Source organism: Pempheris klunzingeri, chromosome 21, assembly GCF_042242105.1.
Source record: "Pempheris klunzingeri isolate RE-2024b chromosome 21, fPemKlu1.hap1, whole genome shotgun sequence".
In the NCBI taxonomy this organism is placed as follows: Eukaryota; Metazoa; Chordata; class Actinopteri; order Acropomatiformes; family Pempheridae; genus Pempheris; species Pempheris klunzingeri.
The window spans coordinates 14603616-14630447 of record NC_092032.1 but is presented as its reverse complement, the minus strand read 5'-3'; the positions used below and the strand labels follow the sequence as shown (position 1 = coordinate 14630447).

Here is a 26832-nt window from a genome sequence, read left to right as displayed (position 1 = left end):
TCTTGATATATTTTGGACCAAATATGTAATGGTGATTCTAAATGACCAAATCAAGTTAGTCATTTCTGTACTTCAGTTCCTCCCGTCATCTACACCAATGTATCTCCAATGACTTAATATTGGAGTTTGATGCTAGATGCTAGATTTTGCTCGGTCACTTTTGGCGACGCAGGCAGTGCAGCTTCAGGCAGATGAACTAACGTAAGTCTGTGTTCTGGCCTGTGAAGCAATGGTGTCATTTGAGTTGGCAAAGAATCAAAACCATTGAGGTATTAAATTCAAAACCCCATTAAACTCACTTATTTTTGCAGGATTGCCCATGCTCTTTACTGTAAATCTCATGTTCTCTCAGGCTGGCTGGGCACTGAGGAGACCTGCCTTCCAGCTGGACTGTGTTTAGGTCTAACACTCAGCGATCATTAACAATCCCTTCACACTCGTAAGAGTGAAATTGTTAACTTTGGCATCTAATCTCCCATTGAGACCCCAACGAGGCAATCAGTGGTGCAAATAATTTACTGAAGTATTACCTCATCTATTAAAATTTACTTGAACTAGATGTGTGGTGAAACCTTTGGCTCTAAAATGGTTCCTGCACTTCACAGGTTGATGAATGAGGCTCATGTGATTGACTGGCTTTCAGATGGTGATAGTCATGCATTGCACTCTTTGTGTTGCCATGTTGAATAAGAGCTGCTCCTTCATATTGCCAATGTGAAGTGTGTTTCATTCCAGGTGTATGAAAACCAGAATCCTCACACAACGCGCTCCCAACCTTTCCACACACACACACATTCGCAGACACACACTTCCTGAATTGAAAATGAAACGCAGCTGTGTTCCCGTCAGTGCTGTGGATCTCACCACTCATCTGTCATGAAAGATATCCTCAGAAAGAAATATTCCACAAGTGTCCCCGCTAGCTAAAGGCTTTTACTTTGACTCCAAAGTCAACTGGCACTGCGAGAGGAGAACTAAAAGGGTGCAGAATCACAAAGAGGCAGCATTTAATGTTGCACAAAACGTACAATAAACATAATTTACTTTCATGTGTGTGTTTCGTATGTAAAACTCCTGAAGTCTGTTTGTGCTTCGCTGAGAGGGAATCTGTGCACACGAGAGAGACCAGGACTGAAAAAGAGGAAGTTTGTTGAGTGAAGGCTGAGTTCAGGAAAATAAGCATGTCGCTGCCTGTAAACAAGTCAGTGGGGGGGATTGTTTTTGTGTCCCCTGCCCCTTCACCACCCAGGCCCTAAGGGAACTGCTGGACTCTTTAATGTAGACTCCAGGCCTGTTTGTCCAGATGTGGGACTCCTGGACATGGAGAGTCCCTAGTTAACACCAAATTCTAGCCACATGTCCTTTTTAGATCTTGAAATGTGCAATAGGCAGCAAAATGTATTCAATCATGTGGTATTCTTTCTTCTTTTTCACTCAGGGATCCAGGAGGGCACCCAGTGCACTAAGTGTAAGAATGAATGGGCGCTGAAGACCTCCATAGCTCTGCTCTATGTGCTATGTACTCTCCTCACCATCGCTGTCGCTGTACTTGGATATAAAGGTAAGACAGCCCAGTAAACTGCAGTCTTCTATCTAGCACTTTGATGGGACACTTATTCAACAGCAAGGACAGCAAACATTTCTAATCATCACTTCGGTGATGCAATTTGTATCTAAAATCATAAAATGATTTGCTTACACTGCACGGGAGTCCAAACATATCATTTGGTTTCTCTTCCAGCTTCCAAGAATGCTGTTTGATGAGTGCATGTGTGCACTGAGACCTCGCGTGTGTTTATTTGTGAGAAACAAAGAGTTTGTCATTACTGGAGTGGCCTTCAACGTGGGAAAGAATGGCACTGACGTTCTTTAGTAATGTTTCTTTTTTAACAACCTATTTAGACAATAGGTCAGTGAAATATGAGGAGAGGACAACGACAACCATAAGAAAAAATCAGCAGCTTCTTTCTCAGAAGTAACTTTTAGATAAAGATAAAGGAGTCAGATGAAGTTAAATCAGGCCGTTAGATATGAAGCTACAACCAGCAGCTGGTTAGCTTAGCTTAGCACGAATACTGGAAGCAGAGGGAATCAGTTAGCCTGCCTCCCCTCTGCAAAACCACAACTTGTCATTTTAACACTTAAGCTTTTATACGGATAAAACGGATTAAACAAGATGCAACATGTTAATTAGTGGCCTTTAGAGATGTTGTCACACAGATTTTATTGCCTTTGAGCAGAGGCAGGCTTGCTGTTTCCACTCTTTGTGCTAAGCTAAACTAACTGGATGCTGGCTGTATATTCATATTTAGTGTGCAGACATGAAAGTGGTAACAATAATCTCATCTAACTCTTGGCAAGAAAGCGAAGTGCCTTTCTTAAACTGTTGAGCTATTCCTCGAGAGTGAGTAGTGTCTAACCATGTAGATAGTACAGTTTTGGTTTCGTCTCATCAATTCATCTCCATGGATCTCACTGTCAACATTTTCTATATTACTATTGTATTTCTATTATATACTATCATATTCTTATTTATTTGGTGGAAACTAGATGCAGTGAAAACTGTTCACAGTAACTGAGACTTTTTAGAAAACGCTGCATGCTATGTAATTTGGGTGAACCAGCCCTTTACGTTTCATCCTCTTCTGTCTATCTGTCCCCTCTCTCTGTGCTTTAGCCCCTGTGTCTCCACCCTACAACCTTCTCACAGTTTATTTTACCAACACCCCCAAAGCTCACACCTCTGGGAGGGTCTTCTGGCTGTGTGTAGCTGAACTTCCTGGTTGGGTTTTTCACATTTTTTCCAGGTCAGGAAACGGTCCCGCTGTCTTTCAGAGAACTGAACTCCGAATGTTCCTTCCATAATTGTGCTAAACACTCCAATATGCGTATGCCCCCTCCTTGTTTTCAGTTGTTCAGGGGTTATCTGTGTGTCTTGAGTACATTAACAATGATGTCCTCTTACTCTCTGAGCTCAGTCGGTCCTACTTGTTCCATGGTGCATGTTTTCATGCAGGCCTAATTGATCCCAGATGAGCGGTGAGTGAACTCAGTGCAACTCCAGCAGAACCCACTGAAATTGGGTTTTTACTGGCACTGAAGCACGGCTCTGTCAAGGGAACCACAGCTCAGCCTAAACACTCTCCCAGCTCCAGATGGTTATGTAGTGAGACCCAGAGTGCTCTATGCACTTAACATGTGTGCTTCTCTCTGTCCTCCATCAATGACCCATGGAAACGTCCTCTATGTGGCTCTTTTGTTTTGGTGCAATTTATCCTTAAAAAGGTTGGCAGGGATTCAGTGACGTCCTGTCTTCCCCCCAGCAGCCTGTTGTCTTGACTGACACGACCAAAGGCAATGTGAGGTCATTCTCTGGACCCTGGAGGATTTAAATCCCATTAATAATCCTCACAGACAGTAAGCAAAGTGACTGGGAGAGAACGCAAGGACATAACCCGTGCATTTTACCTCATTCCCTGTGTGAGAGTCTTTTTATTCTCAAAGACCACAACTGCTTTTACTGTAAATGAGCACAAAAAGTGTCACAGCAAGCAAAGTGTCAAGCAAAGCATCCTGTTCAGCAGTGTAACAGAGAGGAGAATGACACATCTCCTTCAGTGTCCTCTGTAGATGTTTTCATGTCCCTTAAGGAGCGAGCAAGCTTTGTCTGGATCCAGGCTTTTCACTTACATTCAGTCTCAGTTGAATTCAGTTTTACACCATAAAGAACAGATGATTGTAGTTGTTAAAGTCAGGTGTGTAACTGTTGATCGAAGAAGTAACATAGCCTTCGGCTTATAAGCGAAAAGTTGAATTCACGAGCAATAAAACAAACTAAGTGTGTCCAGTGGAAATGACATGAAAGCTCTACATTTATGTGTAAATGCGTTTCCACTTAAATTTTAAATTGAACCTCAAATGTTTATGCAATCTGATCTCTCCTAGCAGTTGTGCTTTCAGCTGTATGGTGAGTTTTGAGATGCATGTCCTGTGACTTCTAAAAAATTCTAAAATAATCAAAGCAAGGAGTTTACACTTCACTCACTTCATAACTATTTTTTACTATTCCTGACTTTATATGTATGAGGAAGTTGGATTTTACAAGACAGCCCGGACAGTTTTAAGAACCACCCACACAAGAACTGGAAAGAGTTCAAACAGGGTACAAAACAGCTCATTTTGGACCCATAAGGTCTTTCCACTGCAGCCCTGTCGCAATTTCAGTTTCTTTGCATGAGTGTTTTACGGTTAATTTTGCCATGGGGTGATGCAATGAGTTTCCCTGGAGGCCAGTACATGGACAGAACACATGGAAAAGGCCTAGAAATGTGTCTATGTGGGAGTTTGTTTGTTTTAGTTTCAGTTTCCAGGCTAGTGTACAGTATGTGCAAGTGTTGGTGAAAGAAACAATGTGCCATAGGTCACCCTATGGTTGGCCTGTGGACTTGAAGTCAAAGTGTCTTTTGTGCTCTGCAATGCTGAACTGTACGTTCTGTGTCCCATTTAGTTTGATGTGTGGAAAATGTTCTGCCATAACTAAAAATAATGTGCAAATCTGTGCAGAACATTTTAAGTTTGTATGGTTTTAAATGTGTTTATTTGTTCCATGAGACACAGTAGTGCGTGTGTAGGTCGTCTAACGGGGTGAAGAAAAGAAACAAAAAGCTGCTTTGAGCATATTGGTTAAACATTAATTTTCCAATTTGATATTTCCAAAACATTTCAGTGGAGGCCATTTTTTTCAGGACAGTAAAAGGTCTTTTCCATTTGCAGTCTGGAGACCAGAGAATCCTTTTACAATCTGTTACAGAATAACACTTTATATGCAGAGAGTTAGCTGATCTATTCCACCATCATATCTGCAGGGTAAATATAATGTAAATATAAAGCTAGAGCCAGGAGACAGTTAGCTTGGCATGAACACTGGAAACAAGGGTTAACAGCTAGCCTGGTTCAGCAACAGTTTTGGTGCAGATTAAACAAACATTTATAATGTGGTGATTCATAGGCTTTGGAGTTGCTGTTAGCTTTGGACAGAGCCACTCTTCATGCTAAGCTAAGCTAGCCTGGCTGGGGGTAACTTCATACTTAAGGGACAAACATAAGAGAGGTTTCAATCTTCTCATGTAACTTTAAGCAAGAAATAGAAAAAGCATATTCCCCAAAAAAGTCACGGCCTTAGGTTTAGAAAACAGGAGACATAAACTAGCGGCTAACTATAATACCAAAAATGTAGGCAACTATTAGTGCTAATCGGGCCATAAATAAAAGGCTTTACCCATGTCCTCCTTTGGAGGGATGGATGGGTTTAAACCAGCTCATCTTGTCTTTCTGGTGATTTGACCTCTGGAGGCGAAAGCCTTGTGACTGAGCTGTTGTCTTAACTTTTGGAACAAACAGCTGGGATGCAGCTTCCCAAAAGAGGAGCCCATGCGCTTCCCAGTTAAAGGATGTGTCCCCCCGGCGAGGCTGGTGGTAGAAGTGGGCTGATTCCCTGGAATCCCAGACACATTCCAGAGGAAATGAACGCTGGTGTCGCCTGTGGGGGCGTGAAGAGCCTCCCTGCCACAGTGTCTGTCTCCTCTGGGCTGTCTTTGATCGGCCTGTTTACTGAAGACCACCCCCCCTTCCAGGTCACTTCCTGTCCCCGAGGGCCCTTGCCAGTGTCTCCCCATGCACTGCGGTCTCTCTCATTGACCACCCACTCCATCTTCAACGTTACTTCCTCCCTCCCTCTCTCCTTCTGTCTCTTTCGCAATACCCACCTTTTTCTGTCTCGCAGCCTAAACTTAATTGTAAATTATTGCTTTTCTCTTCCTCTGTCACACTTTAAATCTGGCCTAAACCAAGAGATTACATTAATCGAGTCCAACATTATTACATGCCTACAAGATATGTAGACACATCACTTATAGCATCTGTCAGTGAATTTCATTGGTTTCCTCTCTGATCCCTTTTATATATGATGTCTGTGGTTGCAGGACATTCTAGTCTGTTAATAAAGGAGATTATGACGCTAACCTTTGTCCTACCTATCCTGCTTTTCTTTCAGTGGTGCAAAGAGTTGACAGTGTGTCTGAAGGTATCGCAAACTATGGAGGAAAGATAATTGCTGTTGAGTCTGATTTGAAAAAGCTCGGTAAGTTTTATATATAAGTACGTTTTATATGTATATATATGGATAAGCGAAAGTTACAGTGAGAGGCTGAAACTGATTTGTAATTTATTCTACAAATCTCCCTTTTCAGATGATCAAGCAGGGGAGAAGTCGGAGAATACCACCACAGAAATCCAGGCTTTCAAGAACAACATCTGGAGTCTCCAGAGGCAGCTGTCTGCGGTGGAGGAACGCATCCACAGCGATCAAGTTACGCTGAGTCAGCTGCAGAACATTGGCTCAGACATCCAGAACAACCAGGGCTCTATTCAGGGGCTACTGGAGAGCAACACAGCCACCTTGCACTCAGTAAATGGCACCCTGCAGTCTTATGGTAGCATCATTGACGGTCTGCAGGAAGACACGATCAGGCTGCAGAGAGAGCTCCAGCAGCAGGTGAAGATTCAGGACCAGGCGCTGCTCAGCATCAGCAGCCTCAACTTCACCCAGGCCCAGCAGAGGGGCCTCATCGCTGTGCTGCAGCGCTCAGTGGATGACACCAGCCAGGCCATCCAGAAAATGCGCAATGACTATCAGGGCATTGAGCAGATGGCCCGACAGACACGTTCTGATACTGAGTGGCTCCGTAGTAAGGTGGAAAACTTACAGGCCACGGCCAGTAATGTCTCAGCTCTTGCAAAGGCTAACAACGACAGCCTGGACGAGGTGGGATCGCAGCTCTCTCTTATGGCCACCCAGCTCCAGAACACCAGCAGCAGGGCTGACACTCATGACCAGACCCTGAGGGAGATTTTGGACGAGCAGAGGGACTTCATTAACCTCACATCCACCAAGTTTGACCGACTGGAGGTGCGGATGGACGAGACAGAGCAAAGCATGGACCGTGTGACCGGCAACATCAGCTTCACCACGCAGCTCCTGGGCGCCATCAACCTCAACCTAAATGACCTACGCACTTGTTCAGAGACTGTCGGCCGTCACTCAGACTTCTTACTAAACCTCAACAGCAGCATGGCAGATGTGAGGACAGATGCAGCCAGTCTAAGGTCCCAGCAGGAGGAGCTGGCAGCACGTTTGGACAAAGAGGTTACCAACCTGTCTATTGTCATGGAGGAGATGAAGCTGGTGGACACCAAGCACTCACAACTAATAACCAACTTTACTATTTTACAGGGTGAGGGGTGCATGAAATGTTTGTTTTTAAGTGGAAGGAATTGTTTGGGGTTTGGGGGAAATTCTCTTGTTCACTTTCTTGGAACTATTTTGATGATTGATCTTGTTTTTCAGGTCCCCCTGGTCCCAGAGGACCAAGAGGGGACAAAGGACCCCTGGGACCACCTGGCCAGCCTGGTCAGAAGGGAGAGAAAGGGGAAAAGGGTAATCCAGGGATACGAGGATCCCGAGGAGAGCAGGGTATCCCAGGACCACCAGGTCTGCCAGGGTTAAAAGGCCTGCCGGGCATACCCGGCATCCCAGGGGTCAAGGGCTCCCGAGGGTCGGGAGGGAGGGCTGGACCTCCTGGAAGTAAAGGAGAGCCAGGCGCTGCTGGTCTGCCTGGAAGAGATGGACAGCCTGGTCCTCAGGGGGCACAGGGCCCTCCGGGTATCAGAGGCTCAATGGGGCCAGCAGGGGAGCAGGGGGCAAGGGGACTGTCGGGACCAGTGGGGCCTCCGGGCCCAGCGGGACCACCGGGACAACCAGGAATCCCATTCCAGAGTCCAGTCATTCCTTTGGGCCCTGTGTCTCTGCAGGATGAGGCAGTAGCTCCAACACTGTGGGCCCCAGGTACAACTTTACTCATTAAGTCTTTAAGTCATCAATTTTGAATTCACTTTTCAGCACTAGAATCAACTTATGAAAATCTGAACAAATGCATTGAATCAACTCACGTTACCTGATCAAAACCACCCAAACCCTAATAATAATAATTATAATGAATACATTTGACCTATACCACTTCAGCATTATTATTGATAATAATGTTTTAATTAGTTAAATGAAATCACTTTGTTTTACAGGATGCCCTTATGAGTGGGTGAACTACAGAGACAAGTGCTACTTTTTCTCCAAAGACCTGCACAGTTTTGATGACGCAAAGGCAACCTGTGAATCAACGTCTGCTTCTCTGTTGATCATCAATGATATGGAGGAACAGGTGACAAATTATGATTTACCTCATCCACTAAAATCATTATGTAGTGGAGGGAAAGGCTGTCATTGCTCTGTAATTTGTGAGGTACCTTCTTAGCTGTGACTCAGTGCCTTTTCTGTCCTTGTGTGACTCAGAAATGGCTGAAGAAGCAGATCTTTGGGAAAGGTTACTTCTGGATGGGTCTGACCGACAAGCAGGAGGAGAACGTTTGGCGCTGGCTGGACGGGACTGAGCCTGCTTTCACGTCAGTATCAGATCAGAAAATATCTCTGTCATAGGGAACGTCTTATCCTGCCTGAAAGAAGGTGCTGTTTCTGGAATGGATATTTTGTTTTAGAACTGTGCAAACTACTGCTTTCCAGTAATAATAACAGCCGGTAGGCTTTCAGTTACATGAAACAACACCAAATAAATATGAAAATTCTTGTGAAAATCTCAACTTTTGATTGCTTGACCTGATTGCAAAACGCCACTCCTATATTCCCACTGCCCTTTCAAATAAAACAAATACTTTAACATTTAATAAACCTTGATTTATTTAGGGTGGACCAGTCAGAGCAGTTCACTCTCTATGGTGCTCTGTTTACACAGGACGATAAAAGCAAAAGGCAAGAATTCAACATTAGGACAAATATTAAAGCTTAAGAAACTGCAAATAAAGGATTACAGATCCACACTGGTGGTCTGAATCAAAATGTTAAAATCTGCCAAAGAAATCTGATGATCCAACTCACCAACTTCCAATTCCTGCTGCAGTTTATTCTTTCTTCCATGCTGTGGTTTTCCACCAGACTGATGAAATATCATAAATCTAATGTGTGATCGCCCCCTGTTGTTTGCCTGCAGAAAGTGGAAATCAGGTCAGCCTGACAACTGGGGCCATGGGCATGAAATGGGAGAAGACTGTGCCGGGCTCATCCATGAAGGATTATGGAATGATTTCTTCTGTGAAGATCTCATAAGCTACATCTGTGAGAAGGAAATGGAGACCTGTACGTTTATTTCTGCCTTTCCAAATGCCACTGTTTTCTTCCTGCTCCACAAACATCTTGAGAATGATGATTTCCTCAGAGGTGTCCTAATGCCATTCTGTGTCTTTTTCTGCAGCAAGATCGCCTGGGTCGTAGCGACGTCTTGAAAGGGAGCTTGCAGTGAGCAGCTAGACTTCCCCCGTGTGGCACTGGTGCACTGACAGAGCACATGGAGAGTCCGTACGGAGAGAGCGATGGGACAATTTTGAAATGAGCCCAGGGCTGCAGCAGCAAACGTCTCTCCGATGCCAAAGAGATGCCTTATTCCTCCAAAGTGAACCCAGTCTAACTTTACCAGCAAGTGCAATACAGCAGGGCAATCAAAGATGGAGGACTTCAACTTTTTTAAGAACCAAGTCACCAATTGATTTTTATATATATATAAATATTTTTATGGTTATTTGAAATACATTTTATCAAACTGTATTCCATGTGCAACTGAATATCTGAATGTATATTTCATTATGCAAGTTTTGTAGGAAATTATAAATTCTATGAAGCCAAGTGGACTTACCGTAGTGCTTTTCACAATATGTATGTCTTAGAATGAAAAGGTGCAAAATGATGCGCAAAAAACATAATGTCGCTGATATGCTATCTTTGAGGAGCCTGTTATCTACCCTCATGAATGTCTGCATAGCATTTCCAATTATACGAGTAGAAACCAATGAAGTATTTACACATGAATACAGAAAAGTGTCACAATCAGCTTGAGTTTTAGTTCAAGACTGCGAGTTTACAGTTTTAATACTCTATGTATGATGCAGTATTTTGTGATAATGAGATTTATTTTTCACTATTACAGACGTACATATGTTTCTGAATATCTGTGGATCCTAACTACAATTATAAAATGTGCCATTTTCTGCACTCAGGTACTGTTTCCTGTTAAGAAAAAAAACACTTGAGTTGAAGCAACACTATGAAAGATGAAGGAAACACTCAAATAAATATGTAAAACCCACAAGATGTTTGCATGTGTCGGCTTCTTTCTACATCCAGATGAATAGATCTAGAACCAGACGGCTAATCTGTCTGCGTATGACTCAGTGTGAACAAAACTCTCCACAGTATTGTAGAATTTAGTTTATTGATTTTGCACAAAAAGGTATTTTCACATTTTATAGTGTTTTTTTCTTGACAAATAACTTTTACAGTGATTTGACATTGACTTTTGTTGTTTTTCTCCTCTCTAACCCAGATCATAAGCAGAAATGTTGAATTTCGTAGATAACCGTGGGCTATGCAGTTCATTGACTAACATTTCCTCTCAATCATTTCACATCCTGTTTTTCTTACTTCAGGTCAACTCCGGTCACAGTCACTCCTTCAGCTGCACAGAAGATTGAAATGATCTTACAATAGCACCTTTAGTAGGAGGGAATCTAACAACCTTTCTATCAACATGGACATGAGATCCTTTAGGTTAAAAAGACAAACACAACAGCGACTGCAGACTGAGCGCTCAAACATTTTTTTTTTTGAATTGTAGTCTATAGAAAAGGCCACTGCTGTTTGAAGACTCAATTTCATTTAAGAAGCACTCTTGTAAATTAATTTGACATAGTAAACATCAAAGCAACATATAAGAATGCTGAGCCAAGCAGACAAAATGTTAAGTTTGAGCTGTGCTTGCTCTAAGTGATACAATATGTGAATAAATTACTATATTAAGAAATATGCTTATTATTAACTGCAATTTCACATTGCATCATTTACACATAAGGTAAAACATACACAAAAGAAGCAGCATATTGTCTAAATGTAGATTTATTGTTGAGGTATGATAGAACTACGAATATTTTCTCTTTTGAAACCTTGTTTTGTTTCAGCCTCACTATTTCTGTATAAAATCATTGCGGTGGAATACACTTAAAAATAATAAAACTGCCAATTGGGTAGGTTGGGGGATGAAGCGGGGGCAACTGAGGAGACACAACTTACAATCTTCCTCCCACGTTTTATTTCACATTTCCCTGGAAGCCTCTCATTTGCATTTTTTCTCCTTCAGACAAGTGGGTGCGGTGCGGTGCTGTGACTGTGACTGTGTGATGGCTCATCATTTTCAGTGCAACAAGGTGCGATAAGGCTGGTGGGTGAATAAAGGATTCAGGATTTCTCTGTGCTGAGACACGACGTCAGGCTTCTGCCTCAAGTTCCAGCAACACTGGGACTGTAAACATGTTTCCAATATTACCACTCGGATAGGAATTAATCCTGTACAGAAAAACTTAGGATCAGTTATTATTGCTCAGTACTGATGAACTCCTTTCTTCCTGATTATTACGGCTCTCGTCAGACAGGTCGTCATCCGTGCGGTTCTCCCGGTCCCGTGCAGTGAAGAATGTAACGGCCGATGGTGCTAAAGATGAGGTGGGCATGAAGGTGGGGGAGGTGAGGGTGGTGTGCGGGGACAGGCTGGCTCAAACGAAAGCATGAGGTGGTGACTTGTCTAGTCGTCCTTCTCCACTATGACCTCCCCGTGAAGAACCCTTCTCCTCTGCCGCAGCATGTGGAAGTAGAGCTGAGGAAACACTGGGGAAAAAAACACAAACAGGACTGAGCCGACACTTTCCATTACTGTTCTGTATGTTACAGTCGGTGATTTGGGAGGAAGAGGCCACTACTGTAACTCCAGAAGCTGATTATCACCACTACGACATTTTAAAGCCTCAATTAGAATAAAATATAACATCAGTTTCATATTTTTGGGACCTTTGTTGGATGTCACACAACTCTCTCTTCATGTCTGTACACTGACTAAGAAATAATAATAAGAATGATAATAATAATAATAATAATAAGAAGAAGAAGAATGTGTATTTAAATGTGTGCAATTCAATCAACATACAACAACCCAAACTATAGCAACTTTCTCAACCACATTTATTTATTATCAGCCTCTTAAAAGGAGTATTTTCTGCATGGAATTTGAATTATACTGCCCACGTTATATGTTGTATATAACAATTTCACATTCACACACATTTACCGAATAAAACCAGATATATTTTGCTACCTTCAGACAGAGCCATGCTCGGTGATCCTCCCCATCTCCAGCTTTCATGCTAAGCCAACATAACAGTCTCCTGGCTCCAGCGTTACGTTTTAAGCACAGATATGAGAGTGGCAAGAAAACCAACACAGATCGCAAAATCTTTCAGTGCAGCAGATTTTAGAGGACATGTGGGATTCTACCCTCAGCTCCAAAATGTTGTCTTTCTTTCAGACCCTTTGAGCTGCTGTTATAATGCTCCACAGACATGATAAGCTATCTCTAAAGTCTCCAGTAGTGTGACGTCCACAGATGAATCCCCACTGGAGAGCCTTTCTGAAGTGGCCCTGCTGACCACACCGAGAATAATCACTGACAGGACTTAATCTTGGAGATTAACGGTTACGGTCAGTGTTGGTGTCTGCAGTGTAATGTTAATAGCTCTCTTCTCATAACATTGGTCATAATGATGACATATGAGGCTGACAACATCATAGTCAGTGATCTCAGCAAGTGACACTTCACAAGCATGATGACTGGTTTTTGGGTGGGTCATCCTCCTCTACATGTTCTATCATAAAGTGCTGTGTAGGACCGAAAACGCTCCTTACGTGGGATGTAGGACAGCATGACGATGATGAGGCAGTAGTAGTAGTCGAACGACACGTTATACAAGTTGGGGAGCCTCATGGAGTACATTCCAGATCTGCGTACGAACGGCAGAGCAGCGTAAATGGTGAGCAGCTCTCCAATGACTCCCAGCGGGTACAAGACGATGAAGAGGTTGTATCTGGGAAGGGAAAGAGGAAGGATGTTTCAACATTCAGCAGTGTGGCTCAGGGATATACACGCCCACACATCTGCATCACACATCTGCATCACTACAGTTAAAGTTTACAGCCGTCAAAACTCACTCACATGCTTAGACGTCCAAATACAGCAAAGACATCTGACACACACAATACGCATTCGTATGCAACCTTTTAAGGATGAGTTCATCAATTAATGCATGCTTGAATTAGCTTAAATTTCAATCATCACTAACATACAGTAAGCATAAGAAACCAATCGTAGGACATACAACAGTCAAATGCACACTGCTCTGATGTAAGCACATGCAATATAAAGGATACGATCATTCATCATATTTTCAGAACATTTGTACAAAGAAAGACGAGCTTTAGGATTCTGATGTTTGCATGTTTTTGTCTCTTTTTACTCTGAGCTATAATATCCTCTTGCTTTTCAGACTGAAGAGCAGATTTTTCTGACTTTCTGGACAATCTTTGTCTGACTTCATTTCTCAAACCACAGGTAATCAAAAACAATGCATTCATTCTCTTTTTATATTTTATTCATGCTCTGCATATGCTGCTGTCAGTGCATTGGTATGCAGCTTGAAGCAAGCGTGTTATTGGACAAACTGTCAGATTCGAGAGTTGAGAAGCTACAAAAATGACAGGGTCCTTTTCTCAACATCCATATTTGTTGTTGAATCTCTAACAACACTGATCTTCCTGATGCAGTACAGGTCAGTGGCCAACCTGCAGTCTTAGTAGAGATTATAACCACCAGAAAACTGGAAAAAGAGAAGGATGAAAGTAGGATGACATTCAGGCCAGTCCCAAATGTCCACTATTAAAATGCCTCTATGCTACTTCTTCTTGTATTTAAAGTGGAGCAAAGCAGCTGCTCAAGAAACGTTTCCACTACTGTCGATGGGTGGTGACTAAAACTTGGACAGAGAGCTGGGAATCCCCAGTGAACAAGGATTTGATTTGGCAGATGTTGAGGTGGGCAAAGCTGCAGGATCAGGTTGTGGCTGCACTTTGGGCCTCTGACAACTGTCAGCGACTGAATCCCTGCACTAAATGACTGATTACTACAGTGACAATGAATACATTTGGCATACACACATGAATGCACAGACAGTCTCTCCAACTGGATGACGACCAGTGTTTCATTACAAGGCTTAAAACATCAATAGGTTGGAATTATTCAACATAAAGTTGGCTTAACTTTGGTAACTTGGTAAACAGATCTGGGAATGCCACAAAATCACGCCTGTCGCTTCACATAAGTGTGAGATAGCCTGCCTCCCTTTGTAACAACACATGGCCTCTCTGGTACAGTATATGCCGTGACTCTGCAGGCTACGGCTGCAGAGACCCTGTATTTAGTCAAGACCACAGCAAAGGCTCAGGGGAGCGTCTCAGCGGATGTGAGAGAAATGTTGGGCGAACATTCCATGACCAAAACAGATGGTCTTAAAAACAGGAGCAGCTGAACATGAGCCCCTCTCCCGGGGGCCTGGCGTCTCCTCCGCGCTTAAAGAAAGACGTGAAGCGTGGGGGCGGGGAGGAGAGTGGCATTCACTACAGGAGAATCAGAACCCAAAACAAAAGACTGATTGTCACAAAACCGAACCATCTCCTGATGATCACATAACACACCGAAGTAGCAGAAAAATGCATATTTTGCAGGTGAACTTCTGTCTGCGGTGACCGACAGTCAAAACAATGTCTCACCTTGTAAATGAGTAGATGTAATATGTAAACTTCACTATTCTTAAGCGAGATAGCCCTCTCTGGGCTGCAAGATGCCAAGCCTGTGTGTTGGACAGCTATCAATGTGTACAGCTGGTGTTCCTCCCACCTACTCCGATTTCAGCTGAGCTACTGTAGCAGAGAGACACGCAGGGCCAGACCGCCACGTCATACACACTCTCCATACAGTAGAAGGCAGACATTATGTCACTCTGGAGATGAGAAATTAGTTGATCGTCATCCCATTTCACTGATAATCATGACTGTCAACTCTATGTTTTCTGCGCTTATATTAAAGCTTTAGATTTAAAACAACACTTTTTAGATTTGTCAGAAATTGTTTTTTACAGTTTCTTATAACAATGCAAAGACACAGTGTGTTAGGAGAAATGTATGTCATTGTAATCCATATTTTAAATATATTTTTAAATGATTAAATAACTGATAAAACATCTAAATAAGCGCTAAAATTATTAAATGTCAGTCTGTCGCCTGTAACTTCTGTTGTGCATTATCAGTATTGTCAGAGCACAATGTTAGCCGTTAGCTCACCCACCATTGACTGAGAATGGCTAATGAGGTGCTAATCAATAAACACACACATGCTTCTCCTCTGTGTGTGAGCCAGGCGATACTTAATACACACACGGCTGCACTACTTCCTGATGTAAAGCCGGTCTAGGCCCGGGCAGGGAAGCATGCCAGAGGTGAAATCACCAGATCAGGCCGACATGCTCACACACAATGTCCGACACAGCAATGACAATTCAAGCTCATCCCGGCCTCGGGTAATGGCATCTCCACCTGGCCCATTTGATGAAGTACGGCAGGTGGTGGAGCAGGTTGAATGTGTAGTAGGAATATCTGGTAATCTCAGTCATCGTCCACACAACCAGGAATAGGATTACGCTTTCTTCACTCTGGATCTTCATTTATGTCAGAAAAATTGACGAATATACAGAGGAAGGAGAGGATGTTTGCATGAGTCAGACCTGATGAGTGCTGGTGTGTACAAATGTGTAGCAGCAATGATGTGAACTGGTAAATACAAAACAAACTAAACTATAATAAAGCAATTTTCATGCAACGGATGCTGAAATAGACACATAATAGAAGCCTCAATTGATTAGATTCGTCCCAGGAACCCCAATGAGAATCTGCATTTGATGAGAGAATATCATCAATATGTACACTGTATGTAATACTGAACCTGCGGTGGCAGTAGAGTCTGTGTTGTGCTGTGACTGTCACCTGTCTGATGCTGTTGGTAATGAACCAAACCATGAAAATCCGCGAACACACTTGAACCCCGGTTACAATCACAGAAGTCCTCACAATTCCTGCAGCCGATCAGGGAAAAAAACTGTTTACAGCTGCAGAGGTGTTGGTATGTGAGCAAATTTTGTTTACATTTCAACATTAAAGATACAGAGAAATAACCACATACCGATGGCACAATGTCCCACCTGAAAGACAAGACACGTAAAAATAAGATGGTTTCCTTTTTCTATATTTAAATGATTATGATTTGACAGCTCCATCAGCACCACCTACTCAAAGCTCTTACCTCAACTAATGCAAAGGTCTGGAAAAACTTGAGTGTCCTTGCTATACTTCTGTACAGACCCTTGTGTGTGCCTTTCTGGATGTAGAAGCGTATCATGGCCATGGCCAAAACCAGCCACCTGGAGAAAGAAAGACAGACAACAGTACATGATGGCACCAGTTAGTGTGACCAGTAAGAGAGAACGGGCAACGTGGGGCGGGCTGGATCTGGAAAGGGGCTTTTTAATGACAGCAGAAATTAAACTGGTGTCATTCAGCTGTGCATGTAGTTGTACGCAGAGTGTTTTGTGACATGGCAAATGCTCATTTATTTGAAACCCAAACTCACACAGCTCTGTTCACATGCAGTATTCTTTCCATTTTCTGATGTGCATAGTCAGTATCAACAACTATCTCACGTATATCATTTCTTCAGTCAGGAGACTAAAACACAAAAGAAAGCACATATTTATATTTTCTTCTCCAGGTCCAAGACAGAGCATCAACATCAACTGAAGCCACCTTTAAGAGGGCGTGCACAGGATATCTGGCTGCTCCTGTGCTTCACAAAACGTGAAAGTTATGGGACAATAGATATTTGCTGGTGACGACTGATTTGATGAAACGTGATAAAATGTGATGATTACATTAACAAAGTCATGGGTGACGTTTAAAACGACATTTGAAAAGAGGTGTCGTTACACTAAAAGTTAAACTCACTCCCGATTAGTTTTTGCAATTTAAACTTGTCATTAACACCTTTCTGAAACTGAGCAGCATCCATTTTGTCCAGAAAAAGCTGTTTCAAGTTTAACTATTTAATTATTTCCACGCTCTCTACAGTTCTCCTTTATAACAAACATGTCAACAATAGCCAACCCTTCATGTAACACAATATAAAAACCTGTATACTCCTTCCCTTCAGAGCTGAGACATTGTGAGTAAAGGCTGACTGTCCCTGAAGTCTTGTGGACAACTCTATTCCAAGTGAAACACAACCAAAATGTGATCCAGGTGTAACATTCAAAAGTCCTTTACCCAAATTGTCATGACGTCACCCATCTGCTCAGGCTGCCCCCTCTGAACCCGACTCAGCAACATATAACACAGTCAGAGTGAACAGGAGGAGAGACTGCAGCTGTGAAGAGTCACCACACACACAACTGCTTACAGCAGGGGTGTCCAAACTACGGCCCGCGGGCCAACTGCAGCCCGTGGTCCATTTTTCATTGGCCCGCAGGAAATTCAAAAAATGTATTGGAATGCGGCCCACACATGGAACCTGCGCTGGACTGTGTTGTACTTCTTAGTCTCACCACTAGGTGGAGTAACTGTCTTGAACGAGGCAGCTTCTCTATAAAATGAGTAATAGAAGAAGAAATGTGCTACAGGTGACTCAAAATGGCGGAATTAAGGAAACGTAAGAGAGCAAGTGAGTGTAGAAAGTTTCAGACGCGGTGTGCGATGAGAGCACAGCTAAAAACTAATGATGATCACTTTTGCATTACAGAGGAGCTGCTTGATGTTAGCAGTCTGAAGAGCAGTCGGCATGATCGGAGTTAAATGGGAAGAGCAGTGTGGAGGTATGAGGGATGGGGCTGGGGGGGGGCTGGCTCACCTTAACACACTGAAGAAGAGCCCACAAGGCAAAGACCAGCTTGTACCACAGCTAATAAATGAAAGCCCACTAATGGAAAGGCTGTTTTTTTTCTTGAATCATATTCAGTTATCAAGCAGAATTTACCTACATGTGATTGATTTTGCCAACTTTAATCCACAAGAGGTGAGGAGATATACATCACCTCTAGTGGATTAAAGTTAGCAGCATAGCTCACTTCTAGTGAGTGGCCCAGACCTTTGGATGTTTTTCTGTATGTGGCCCTCCTAAAATAATTGAATTTAGTGCCATTACACTTCAAGTAGATCAAATCCAAGTTCAAAACCCAAAGACCTCCAGTTGACATTCATATGGAGAAGCAGAAAATTCTCACATTTGAAAAGCAGAAACTGGTGAAAGCTGCTTAAAAAGCGACACAGATCATTTGTAGCCTTCAGTATAAGAATGGAATAAATGTCTGAATCCCAAATAATATTTCACTAAAAAGCAAAGATTAGAGAAAAGTCTAACATACTGATAAATAATAATTCCCTCTCATCAAACATCTCTCTCAGATTTATTTGGTGACCCTTTAGAGGGGTCCAATCCATCCACTGACTGCTACTTGCACATTTATTCATCAGTATTAATGATCTAATCATGTAAAATATAATAATATACAACTACTATAATATAGTAAATAAGTACTTTTACTTTAGACACTTAAAATACACTTTGATTATAATACTTCTGTACTTCTGTCCTCTACTTCCAATCACATTAACTGGAGGTGCATTATTGATCCATTGAGCAGTGGTGGAAAGTAACTACTTTAGTAACTACAACTAATTACTTTATAATATAATCTATAACTGTAATTCTGAGGTATTTGAGCGTTCCCATTTTGTTCTACTTCATACCTCTATTCCAGTACAATTACTTGACTGATTTGGTTACTGGTACATTGTTTGGATTATATAAACTACCCAAAAGTACACACAAGCACAGCTGTAACGATTAACTGATTATTCAATTGATAGAAAATGAATTGGAAACTGTTTTGACAATCAATCTTAAGTCACGTTTAATTGCTTCAACTCACCTACATATGTTCAATTATTTTAGTTACCTGTTACTTTGCTGCTTCATTTTAATAATAAAGATTATAATCCATGAACAAATTATGATGGCTCATTATAGACAAAGATAGCCACTAACATATATATTGTAATTAAAATGAGCTCCACCTTCACCAGCAGCAACACACATGGGGTGATTTACACATGAATGCATCAATAATCATTAATCCAGTAATATGCATGCCTCTATGAGAAAGCTACTTTAACTTTTGGTATATTATTATTATTGTTATTATTATGAACATTTTGAATGCATGACTCTTGGTTGTAGCATTATTTCAACCCTGTTTTTACTGTTTTTTACTGTGGTAAAAAGCTCTGAGGAGCCTAATTCCTCCACTGCTGCTTTATTAACATCAGCAGCAGCAAATATCGATTCCCACCTGTTTGTTTTACCGGTTTATCATCTCAACACGAGGCAGGATCGATATTGCCGCGCTCTGTTTGCACTTCACAAATGTTATGTTGTTATTAAAGAATCTGCCCATTGAGCATTTCAGTGTCCCAGACCTGAGCTCCAGTGTCAGCGCGCTCCGGCTATACTTATCACTGCAACTGTGGGACGCACAGTGGGCCTTGACGCTGACACCACGCAGTCAGCCCTATTTGGACACGGCTGCAGCTCCAGCCTGTCACTTTAACCAAACGCCATTCATTCATTTTTTTAACACTCAGATAAATACATTGCATTTTAGCTTTTTTTTTAAAACACTCAAATCTTTCAGTCAAGTTTTGCCCAACGCCGGGGAGCCGCTGGATTGAGCGATCTGAACAGGCACTTTGGACTTGCCACAGACGCACAGTCCTATAAACAGCAACACACGCTTACGGTGTTACAGGGAGCGGCGAACTTTACGCTTTTTCTTATTAATAGGCGACAGAGGCGGAATTACGCACGTACCCGGCGGTCATGGCGATGTTGTAGAAAGTGAGCCATGCGGTAGCGAGGGCGCTTTTCGTTCTCTTCTTGTTGTTGTTTTCCTTCTCCTCAACCGTGCCGTCCTCCTCGCTGGACGCCATGGTACCGGGGGCAGGGTGGGGAAGTCAGGAAGGGAGCTGACAGCTGGGGCTGGTGGGGAGGGGAGCAGCAGGGTCATCCATCCATCTATCCGCCCACGGCTCCACTCTCTCGCGGGACTAGTGCAGCAACAAGTGCGTGGCCTGCCGGGGGGCCAGAGAGTGTTAGTACAGAGGGTCTTGTACTGAAGTCTGTTCATCTTGTGCTTCTATAAACCACAGCTGCAGATGAACATTTTTTTCAAATGATCAATCGATTAATTGAGAAAATAATCAGCAGATTTATCCATAATGAAATGAAAATAATCCCTATATGCAGTCCTGTACAAAATAGATAAGATAAGGTCAATCGACAACAACAAGAGTAAATGGCTGCTTTTACATGAATGCACTGATAGTAATAATAATGATAAAACATTTAACAGTCACAACACTGATTATTTTAACAGTTAGTACATTTTCCTCACTCCTTTGTACTTTCACTTAAGTAAAGGATGTGAATGCTCTCTATGTGCAGGTGCAGCAAATGAATCTGTGACCCCTAAAAACAGTTCTTCAGGCCCCACATGGCTCATAGTTACCAATGATTACATTAATGCCATTGTAAAGAAAAAAACATTAAATTGATTTGCAGTGCAAAGCTCATTAACCTATAATAACGCATCATGTTTTATCTGTTGATATTTTGTATTAATAATCAGAATCTGCACATTAACTCGCTGCCGAAGTTATCAAATAAATGTAGTGAAGTAAATAATGTATAATATACAATATTTGCCTCTGAAATGTAGTGGAGAAGAAGTTGACAGTAGCAGAAAATGGACTGTACTTAAGTACAGTTTTGAGGTACTTTTCAATCAAAAGTACAATCTTGAGTTATCTCTTCTTGCATGGATGCTATTTGGACCAAAGAGACCAGTCACATTAATTCATAAATTCAGGTCATGCTTTTGCTTGGCATGAATGTAATCAACTTATCTGAATTTGCTGAACACTGATGTGGTGATGCACTGTTTTAGTAACTACTGATATGTATTTGTGACGTCCTTGTGCAGCTTTGGACATTTTACACTTCTTATATTCTTCCACTAGATGGCAATGTGTTAATATGAGAACAGCCACAAGTGCCTTTCAGGGATCGCGTGGCTTCAGTTTACAGCCGCGAGCCCTTGGATGTTGCTTTTACTGTGGGTGTTATCCAGTCCACTTATATTTGCTGGTTTTGGAGAATGTTCCTGTAGAATATAGGGTGTAACTAACGCAAAGCTTCATGTACTCTACAATGTAGGTCGTCTGTTATGTGTGGCTGGTTGATAAGACAGGATTTTAGCTTCAGAAGCATTGATGGAAGTACTGTTTCCAACACTGAATCCTCCCACTGAGATGCCTGTAGTGCACATGCATCCTTCAGGGTGCAGAATTAGAAAATCGTTGTTTGTATCCTGTATATAAAGAGAGTAAAGGGCCAGTTGCATCACCGTCACACCGAGGTACACAATGCCTAGTGCAGTGTAAGCAGTTGGGTGAGCAGAGAGCCAGGGCTGTGGTGTGTGGAAAATGCTAGTGGAGGCAGACAATGCTCTTGTCCGAGGCCTGACCAGCCCTCAGAGGGACAGGGGTCGCCTCACTGCGACAACAGCCCCCGTCTCCCTCCCTTCTTTTTCTTTTTTTGAGCTACCACAGCATGGGCTCAGGGAGGACGCTGAAGTTCGCCCTGTGCGAGGTGCTGCAGTTTGCAGGCCTGTGCGTGCCACTCTTCATCGTCATGCAGAGGTTCGCCATCATCGTAGCAAAGGTCAAAACCTCGGCGCAGCCCGCCGGCGACGGCAGCACGGCCTACTGGTTGATCGTGGCCTCCTCCATTGCCTATGTCACCTCCACCGCCCTGCTGGTCTGGGTACCCCTGAAGTATATGGTGTTCATGAAGAAGAAGTTCCTCATTGGGAGGAAGAAGTGGTGAGTTTCTCCCGCTTTAATCCTGACGTCAACAGGGCTGCTCTTAGTTGTTACGGTCAGCAGCCGGGAACCCAGTGCAGCTCTGACTGAGACCTGACCAGCTGGTTTGAGTCTGAACAGGCCTGTAGCTTGTTTGGACTGCACTTGGCTGGCAAATACCATGAGTTAGCAAGTCCTGCAAATGCCTTTGTCTTCCTTCCTTACTTTTTTGTCTTACCCTTCCTTTGTCTTTGTATCAGGAGGCCTGTGGCCCTCGTATATGTGATCCTGTCCACACTACCCTGCTTTGCCTTTCTCATCGCCAGCTCTGAGGTACAGCTTGTTGTGCATTGCTTGCCATTTGTTTAATTTGTTTAATCACATCAATTTATTTGTACTCTGATCATGAACTTTGACCCTTATATTATGCCATAGTTGTAACAAGAGCCTGTCTGTAATTGTAGCTCTTTTGTAGTTATTTTGGATTATTGTGTTTATCATCCAAAGAGATTGCTTGAAACTTAAGGAAAACTTTTGTAGGTGAGTGGAGTCACAGTGTGAGTAGAGAGAGAGAGAAAGGTGGTGATTTGCGAGGAACCTTTTGGTTCTCAGGGGAGGAATATCCAGCCTTATGGATAAGGAGCTACTGATAAGCAGCTTGGTTCCTCTTCCTGTCCAAACTGCCCTTGTCAAATCATCTGTCCATGAGGCACATTTTCACTTCCTCGCTGGCTGCAGCCCAGGACCTATTTGCTGTTTTATGTGGCCCTTTCTAGAGCCCAGGCTGACCTTTCGGCCCTGGTTTATCTGGTGTCTTTTACATAAGAGCCATAAATTCTGCTAAGATGACCAGCTTGTCTGCTTTGTTCTGTCTTCTGTGGTCTGAAGTCCTGACTCAGGCAAATATCAGAGCTACAACTGATTTGGCCCACAAACCAGTACAAGAGGAGGTCAGAAACATAGATGTAAATTCTTGGTGCAAAGGTTCATGATTGCTGAGATGAACTGATGTGTTCTGTATTGATTGAAAGTGAGGAAATAATTACATGTTCAACTAATGTTCTGGCTGTTTGCCCAGGTTCAGATAAATAACAACATGAAAAATGACACATTCACGGAGCTCCCTGTATCACTAGTCCTCTTCTCTCTCATCTGTATTGACGTTGTCGAGAGGATACGCCACTGCAGACTGACCGGCCAGGGTGAGCGCAGCTCTCTGAACACATTGCACAAATCACTCACAGAGTGCTATAGATCCTGAACTTTCCTCTGCCAACTTCTATAGTGATACCAGCCCGGCTTTACATCGCTTTAGCTCGGAGGCAACAAATACAGCTAGCAGCTCTTTATATCATTCATCCCCACCAATTTAGAGACCTAGTTTGAACTTTTTATATTTGACTCTGTGCCTGCAGTTGAAAAATATTGGTTCAAATGAGGAAATTAGCAGGAAATTTCTTAGCCACTTGCTGTAACAGCGCTGAATTGACAAAACTTCAGCAATGTTATTCTAATGGGAGACACTAAGGTGGTTCAAGAATAACACCGTTTATGTGGTATTTCTTGGAAAAATCCAATTCTTTTGTAATGTCAGCTGTCTTAGTTTTGGCTCCAACTACATGGTAAATTAATGGTTACTTTTTTATGATCACAAGATCTGGTGCATTATGTAGCTCTGTCATATTGATTTCTCACTAAATCTGTTCTCCCAACTTTGGTCAAACAAAATTCAAATAAAAATCATGCTGCACATTATGATTTTTGCCAAGTTTGGTTAATTTCCAAAAGAAACAACCGCTTGAACACCAACAAGTGTATTCTTTTCTCTCTCCAGCTAATGACGAGAGAGATGCAGACATCCCCTCCACTGTCCTCACACATGTGGAACAGGTAACACCAGTAGCACCTGTTGCTCCAGCTGCGCCAGGGCCAGCTGTGCCCGGGCAGGCTGCACCAGCTCCTGCAGCCCCTGCGGCAAGCCAGCTCAATGACAGGAACCAGAATGGAGCAGGGGCTCGACCAGAGACCAATGGCACAGTCCCGGGGATACCGGGTAATCCTGGGAGACCATTTAGTATCTCTGGATTGAGCTCACGATCAGCGAGCACCACAGCGTACCACATATCTCCGTACGCCTACACGGGTCCACTGAGATTCCTTTGTGCCAGTGACGCCCGAGCTGATGTGTTTGTGGACAGCTTTATGTTCTGGATGGATACAGTTGAGATGGTGAGGGTGGCAGGACATCCCCTGGTCTACTTCTCAGGCTGGGTGTTCCCCATCTATATCTTCAGCTACCTGTCTTGCCTGCGTGTGGTGGTCATGCCCCACAGCCCCCTACTTTCCTCACTAGGAGTGGTTGTGCAGGACTTACCCTTCTTCTTTGTGCGTGTTGGCCTCATCGCCTTCTTCGGCTTTGTCACACCGCTCCTCTACTTGATGAAGAATCTGTTGGTCTGCCTGGCCTTTGTCTATTTCAACTTCATGACTAAGCTGAGGGTCTTCAACACAGAGAGGATGTTCTTTTGAGACCAACACTTATTAACACTCATTAAAATATATAGTAGGAACAAAAGGGTGGCACAATCAGGAACTGCAGGATGCTAGGATTCAGGAGGTAGTTGCACCAGCTCTTCGTAAATTCGTCTTTAGCTTAGGTTTAATTTAAGTATTTACAAAGTGAAGAACAAAGAGGTTGTAACACACAATCTAGTTTTGTTCATGGAGATTTGTCACTCAATATTTACACTGCACTTGGTGTAACTGCTGTTAGCTAACTGACATTACTAACATTAGCTTGCTAATACATGACCCCCTTTATCGCAAGAATAAGTTTACATGGTGGGCATGATAAATAAATAGTTTTTTTTAAGATTGAATATATACAACCATTAACTGCACCAATTAACGCTAACAAAACTAATGTTAGCTTGCTAATATGTGAACCTAAAAGCGGCCATTTGAAATGTTACTAATAATACATTCTCATGATGCAAATTGAGAAGATTTGGAATTGCGTTCCACAAAAAAATAACACAACTCCAGTTACAAAATGTTTAATTAAAAATGTTTGATCTAATTATGTCAGTTACGTTAGCATTAGCCAAAATTTCATACTCATTCAAAACCGAATGAAACTACTAAACTACTGAAGCGCATATATTTTTCCATGTATAAATAAAACAGTTACATTCACGAAAAGAATGTAGATAATTTTAATATATTACTGGACCCCCTAAAACTGCAATTTTTAGAAGCAATGCTACAGATTGTGATGCTAAAGTGACTTCATGTTTACCAATTTCGAACTGGACAGTGAAACAGATATTTCCTGGCAAACTATTTACACATTACAAGCTAAGACATTTCTTGCGCTCTGATGGTCCAATCCAAATCACTAACTACCTACAAAACTTTGGAAGAACTTTAGGCACAAATTTAGTAAGGTATTTAAGAATAGCTGGTGCAAGTATGAATTTGTGTATGCAAGAAATATTTTGTTCAAACGCATGATGGTACTTTTAACAGGCCAAAAGGGAGCTCTTGGGCAATGTTTTTCCCATAAAGGACATTATGTGTCAAACAACTGTTGTGTTATGTATTATTTACCTTTATGTTCAAACATACTTTTTTACCCCTCAAAACCCCTCACCCTCACCAAGCATGGCACTTTGGGAATGTACCTGTAATGTCACTTGAGATTTTTTGGCAGATTTTTTTCTACCATCATAAAGTGCAGTGAATATGTAAAAGCAGAAATTAATGTTGTTTATATTAGATTTTTCTTTGCTAAGTTATATTCACAAAAGAAACAAAGTGTGAGTTTGTATCATTGATACATATATTTTGGTAAGATTAATAAAGAAAATCATTAAAATATATGTTTGAAGTTTCACTTGTGTGATTCATCATGTATGCAGAAAATAATGGCATGAAATGGAAGCACATATACTCTGTGTTTTTGACCTTCAAACAAACCTTTTACACTGGAATTTCGCTCCCAGAGAGAACAGATTTCCTGACATTTTTCTGCACACTCTCATCACATCCCTTCCCGTAAGCCGACATGGTACGGAACACAAGAGCAATAACAACTAGAAGACAAAATTTCACATGTGCAATCCAGTGCTATCCAAATCACAATTTTCAGGGTGGGTAAAACTTCACCGAAACACGATATGAATGCTGATGATGTGCCATACAGTATCTGCAGAAATCTGTTTGCTAACACATTCAACAACTTCATACAGTTTTATGTCAATTTTGAGTTATCAAAGTTGTTCCTCTGCCCTGAGGTGGACAAAAAATTAATTAATTCAACTTTAAATTAGGAGCTTATCTTATCTTATTTTGAAGAGAATTGAAAAGCATAATGAAAGCCAAAATAACTGTTGGACAACTCCAAATGTTTGTTTTCTATTTGAAAATCATTTTACATGACGAATGAGCAATAAAGTGCACACTCTTTGTCACGGCTGCACAATTTTCATGTTCAATTGCTGGTTTTTGAAGAACATTTTGGCTACACCATGTCAATAGTAGGGCTTTCAAGAAAGTAACACGTGTGAGCATTTTCAGCCGAGTCAGACTTGTGACCAGAGTTATGGCCACTGAATATCCCTATATGGAGGCTTTGAACATTTCTGACTCCTTGTGGTAACAACAAAAAAGGCCCAGAACTGCAACCTCATGATTCCCATTCGTAGACACAAGTGACAAAATAAATCATCAAAGGTTGCAGTCGATAAATGTTCATT

The 26832-nt window shown here is 42.1% G+C and overlaps 3 protein-coding genes across 3 annotated transcripts in view; 2 read left to right on the top strand and 1 right to left on the bottom strand.

Annotated features, from left to right (window-relative positions):
* LOC139221021 (collectin-12-like) overlaps positions 1-10256 on the top strand; it is a 32121-nt gene extending 21865 nt beyond the window's left edge. The window contains exons 3-10 of the mRNA XM_070852924.1: positions 1439-1561; positions 6053-6139; positions 6249-7292; positions 7406-7903; positions 8137-8273; positions 8405-8514; positions 9117-9262; positions 9378-10256. Of these exons, the coding sequence (XP_070709025.1) occupies positions 1439-1561; positions 6053-6139; positions 6249-7292; positions 7406-7903; positions 8137-8273; positions 8405-8514; positions 9117-9262; positions 9378-9397 (2165 nt within the window). The 3' untranslated portion in view covers positions 9398-10256. The remainder of the gene's footprint in view (positions 1-1438; positions 1562-6052; positions 6140-6248; positions 7293-7405; positions 7904-8136; positions 8274-8404; positions 8515-9116; positions 9263-9377) is intronic.
* Positions 10257-10372: 116 nt separating this feature from the next.
* hacd1 (3-hydroxyacyl-CoA dehydratase 1) lies at positions 10373-20221 on the bottom strand. Its single transcript, XM_070853237.1, has 7 exons — positions 20025-20221; positions 16410-16527; positions 16290-16308; positions 16094-16182; positions 15647-15768; positions 12908-13086; positions 10373-11836 (listed from the first exon to the last, which is right to left on the bottom strand). The coding sequence occupies exons 1-7, from the start codon at positions 20141-20143 to the stop codon at positions 11754-11756; spliced, it is 729 nt and encodes a 242-aa protein (XP_070709338.1). The 5' UTR covers positions 20144-20221; the 3' UTR covers positions 10373-11753.
* Positions 20222-21809: 1588 nt separating this feature from the next.
* LOC139221422 (transmembrane protein 236-like) lies at positions 21810-24756 on the top strand. Its single transcript, XM_070853348.1, has 4 exons — positions 21810-22096; positions 22336-22408; positions 23154-23277; positions 23910-24756. Exons 1-4 carry the CDS (start codon positions 21825-21827, stop codon positions 24602-24604), a joined length of 1164 nt encoding a protein of 387 aa, XP_070709449.1. The 5' UTR covers positions 21810-21824; the 3' UTR covers positions 24605-24756.
* Positions 24757-26832: the final 2076 nt, after the last annotated feature.

Coding starts and splice junctions, on each gene's coding strand:
- hacd1 (XM_070853237.1), bottom strand. CDS start 20,143: ATGGCGTCCAGCGAGGAGGACGGCACGGTTGAGGAGAAGGAAAACAAC. Junction 15,769..16,093: donor TTACCAACAGCATCAGACAG/GTGACAGTCACA, acceptor ACATAAATGAAG/ATCCAGAGTGAAGAAAGCGT. Junction 13,087..15,646: donor TACTTCATCAAATGGGCCAG/GTGGAGATGCCA, acceptor TTCCCTTCCCAG/ATACAACCTCTTCATCGTCT.
- LOC139221422 (XM_070853348.1), top strand. CDS start 21,825: ATGGGCTCAGGGAGGACGCTGAAGTTCGCCCTGTGCGAGGTGCTGCAG. Junction 22,097..22,335: donor CTCATTGGGAGGAAGAAGTG/GTGAGTTTCTCC, acceptor TCTTTGTATCAG/GAGGCCTGTGGCCCTCGTAT. Junction 23,278..23,909: donor CTGCAGACTGACCGGCCAGG/GTGAGCGCAGCT, acceptor TTCTCTCTCCAG/CTAATGACGAGAGAGATGCA.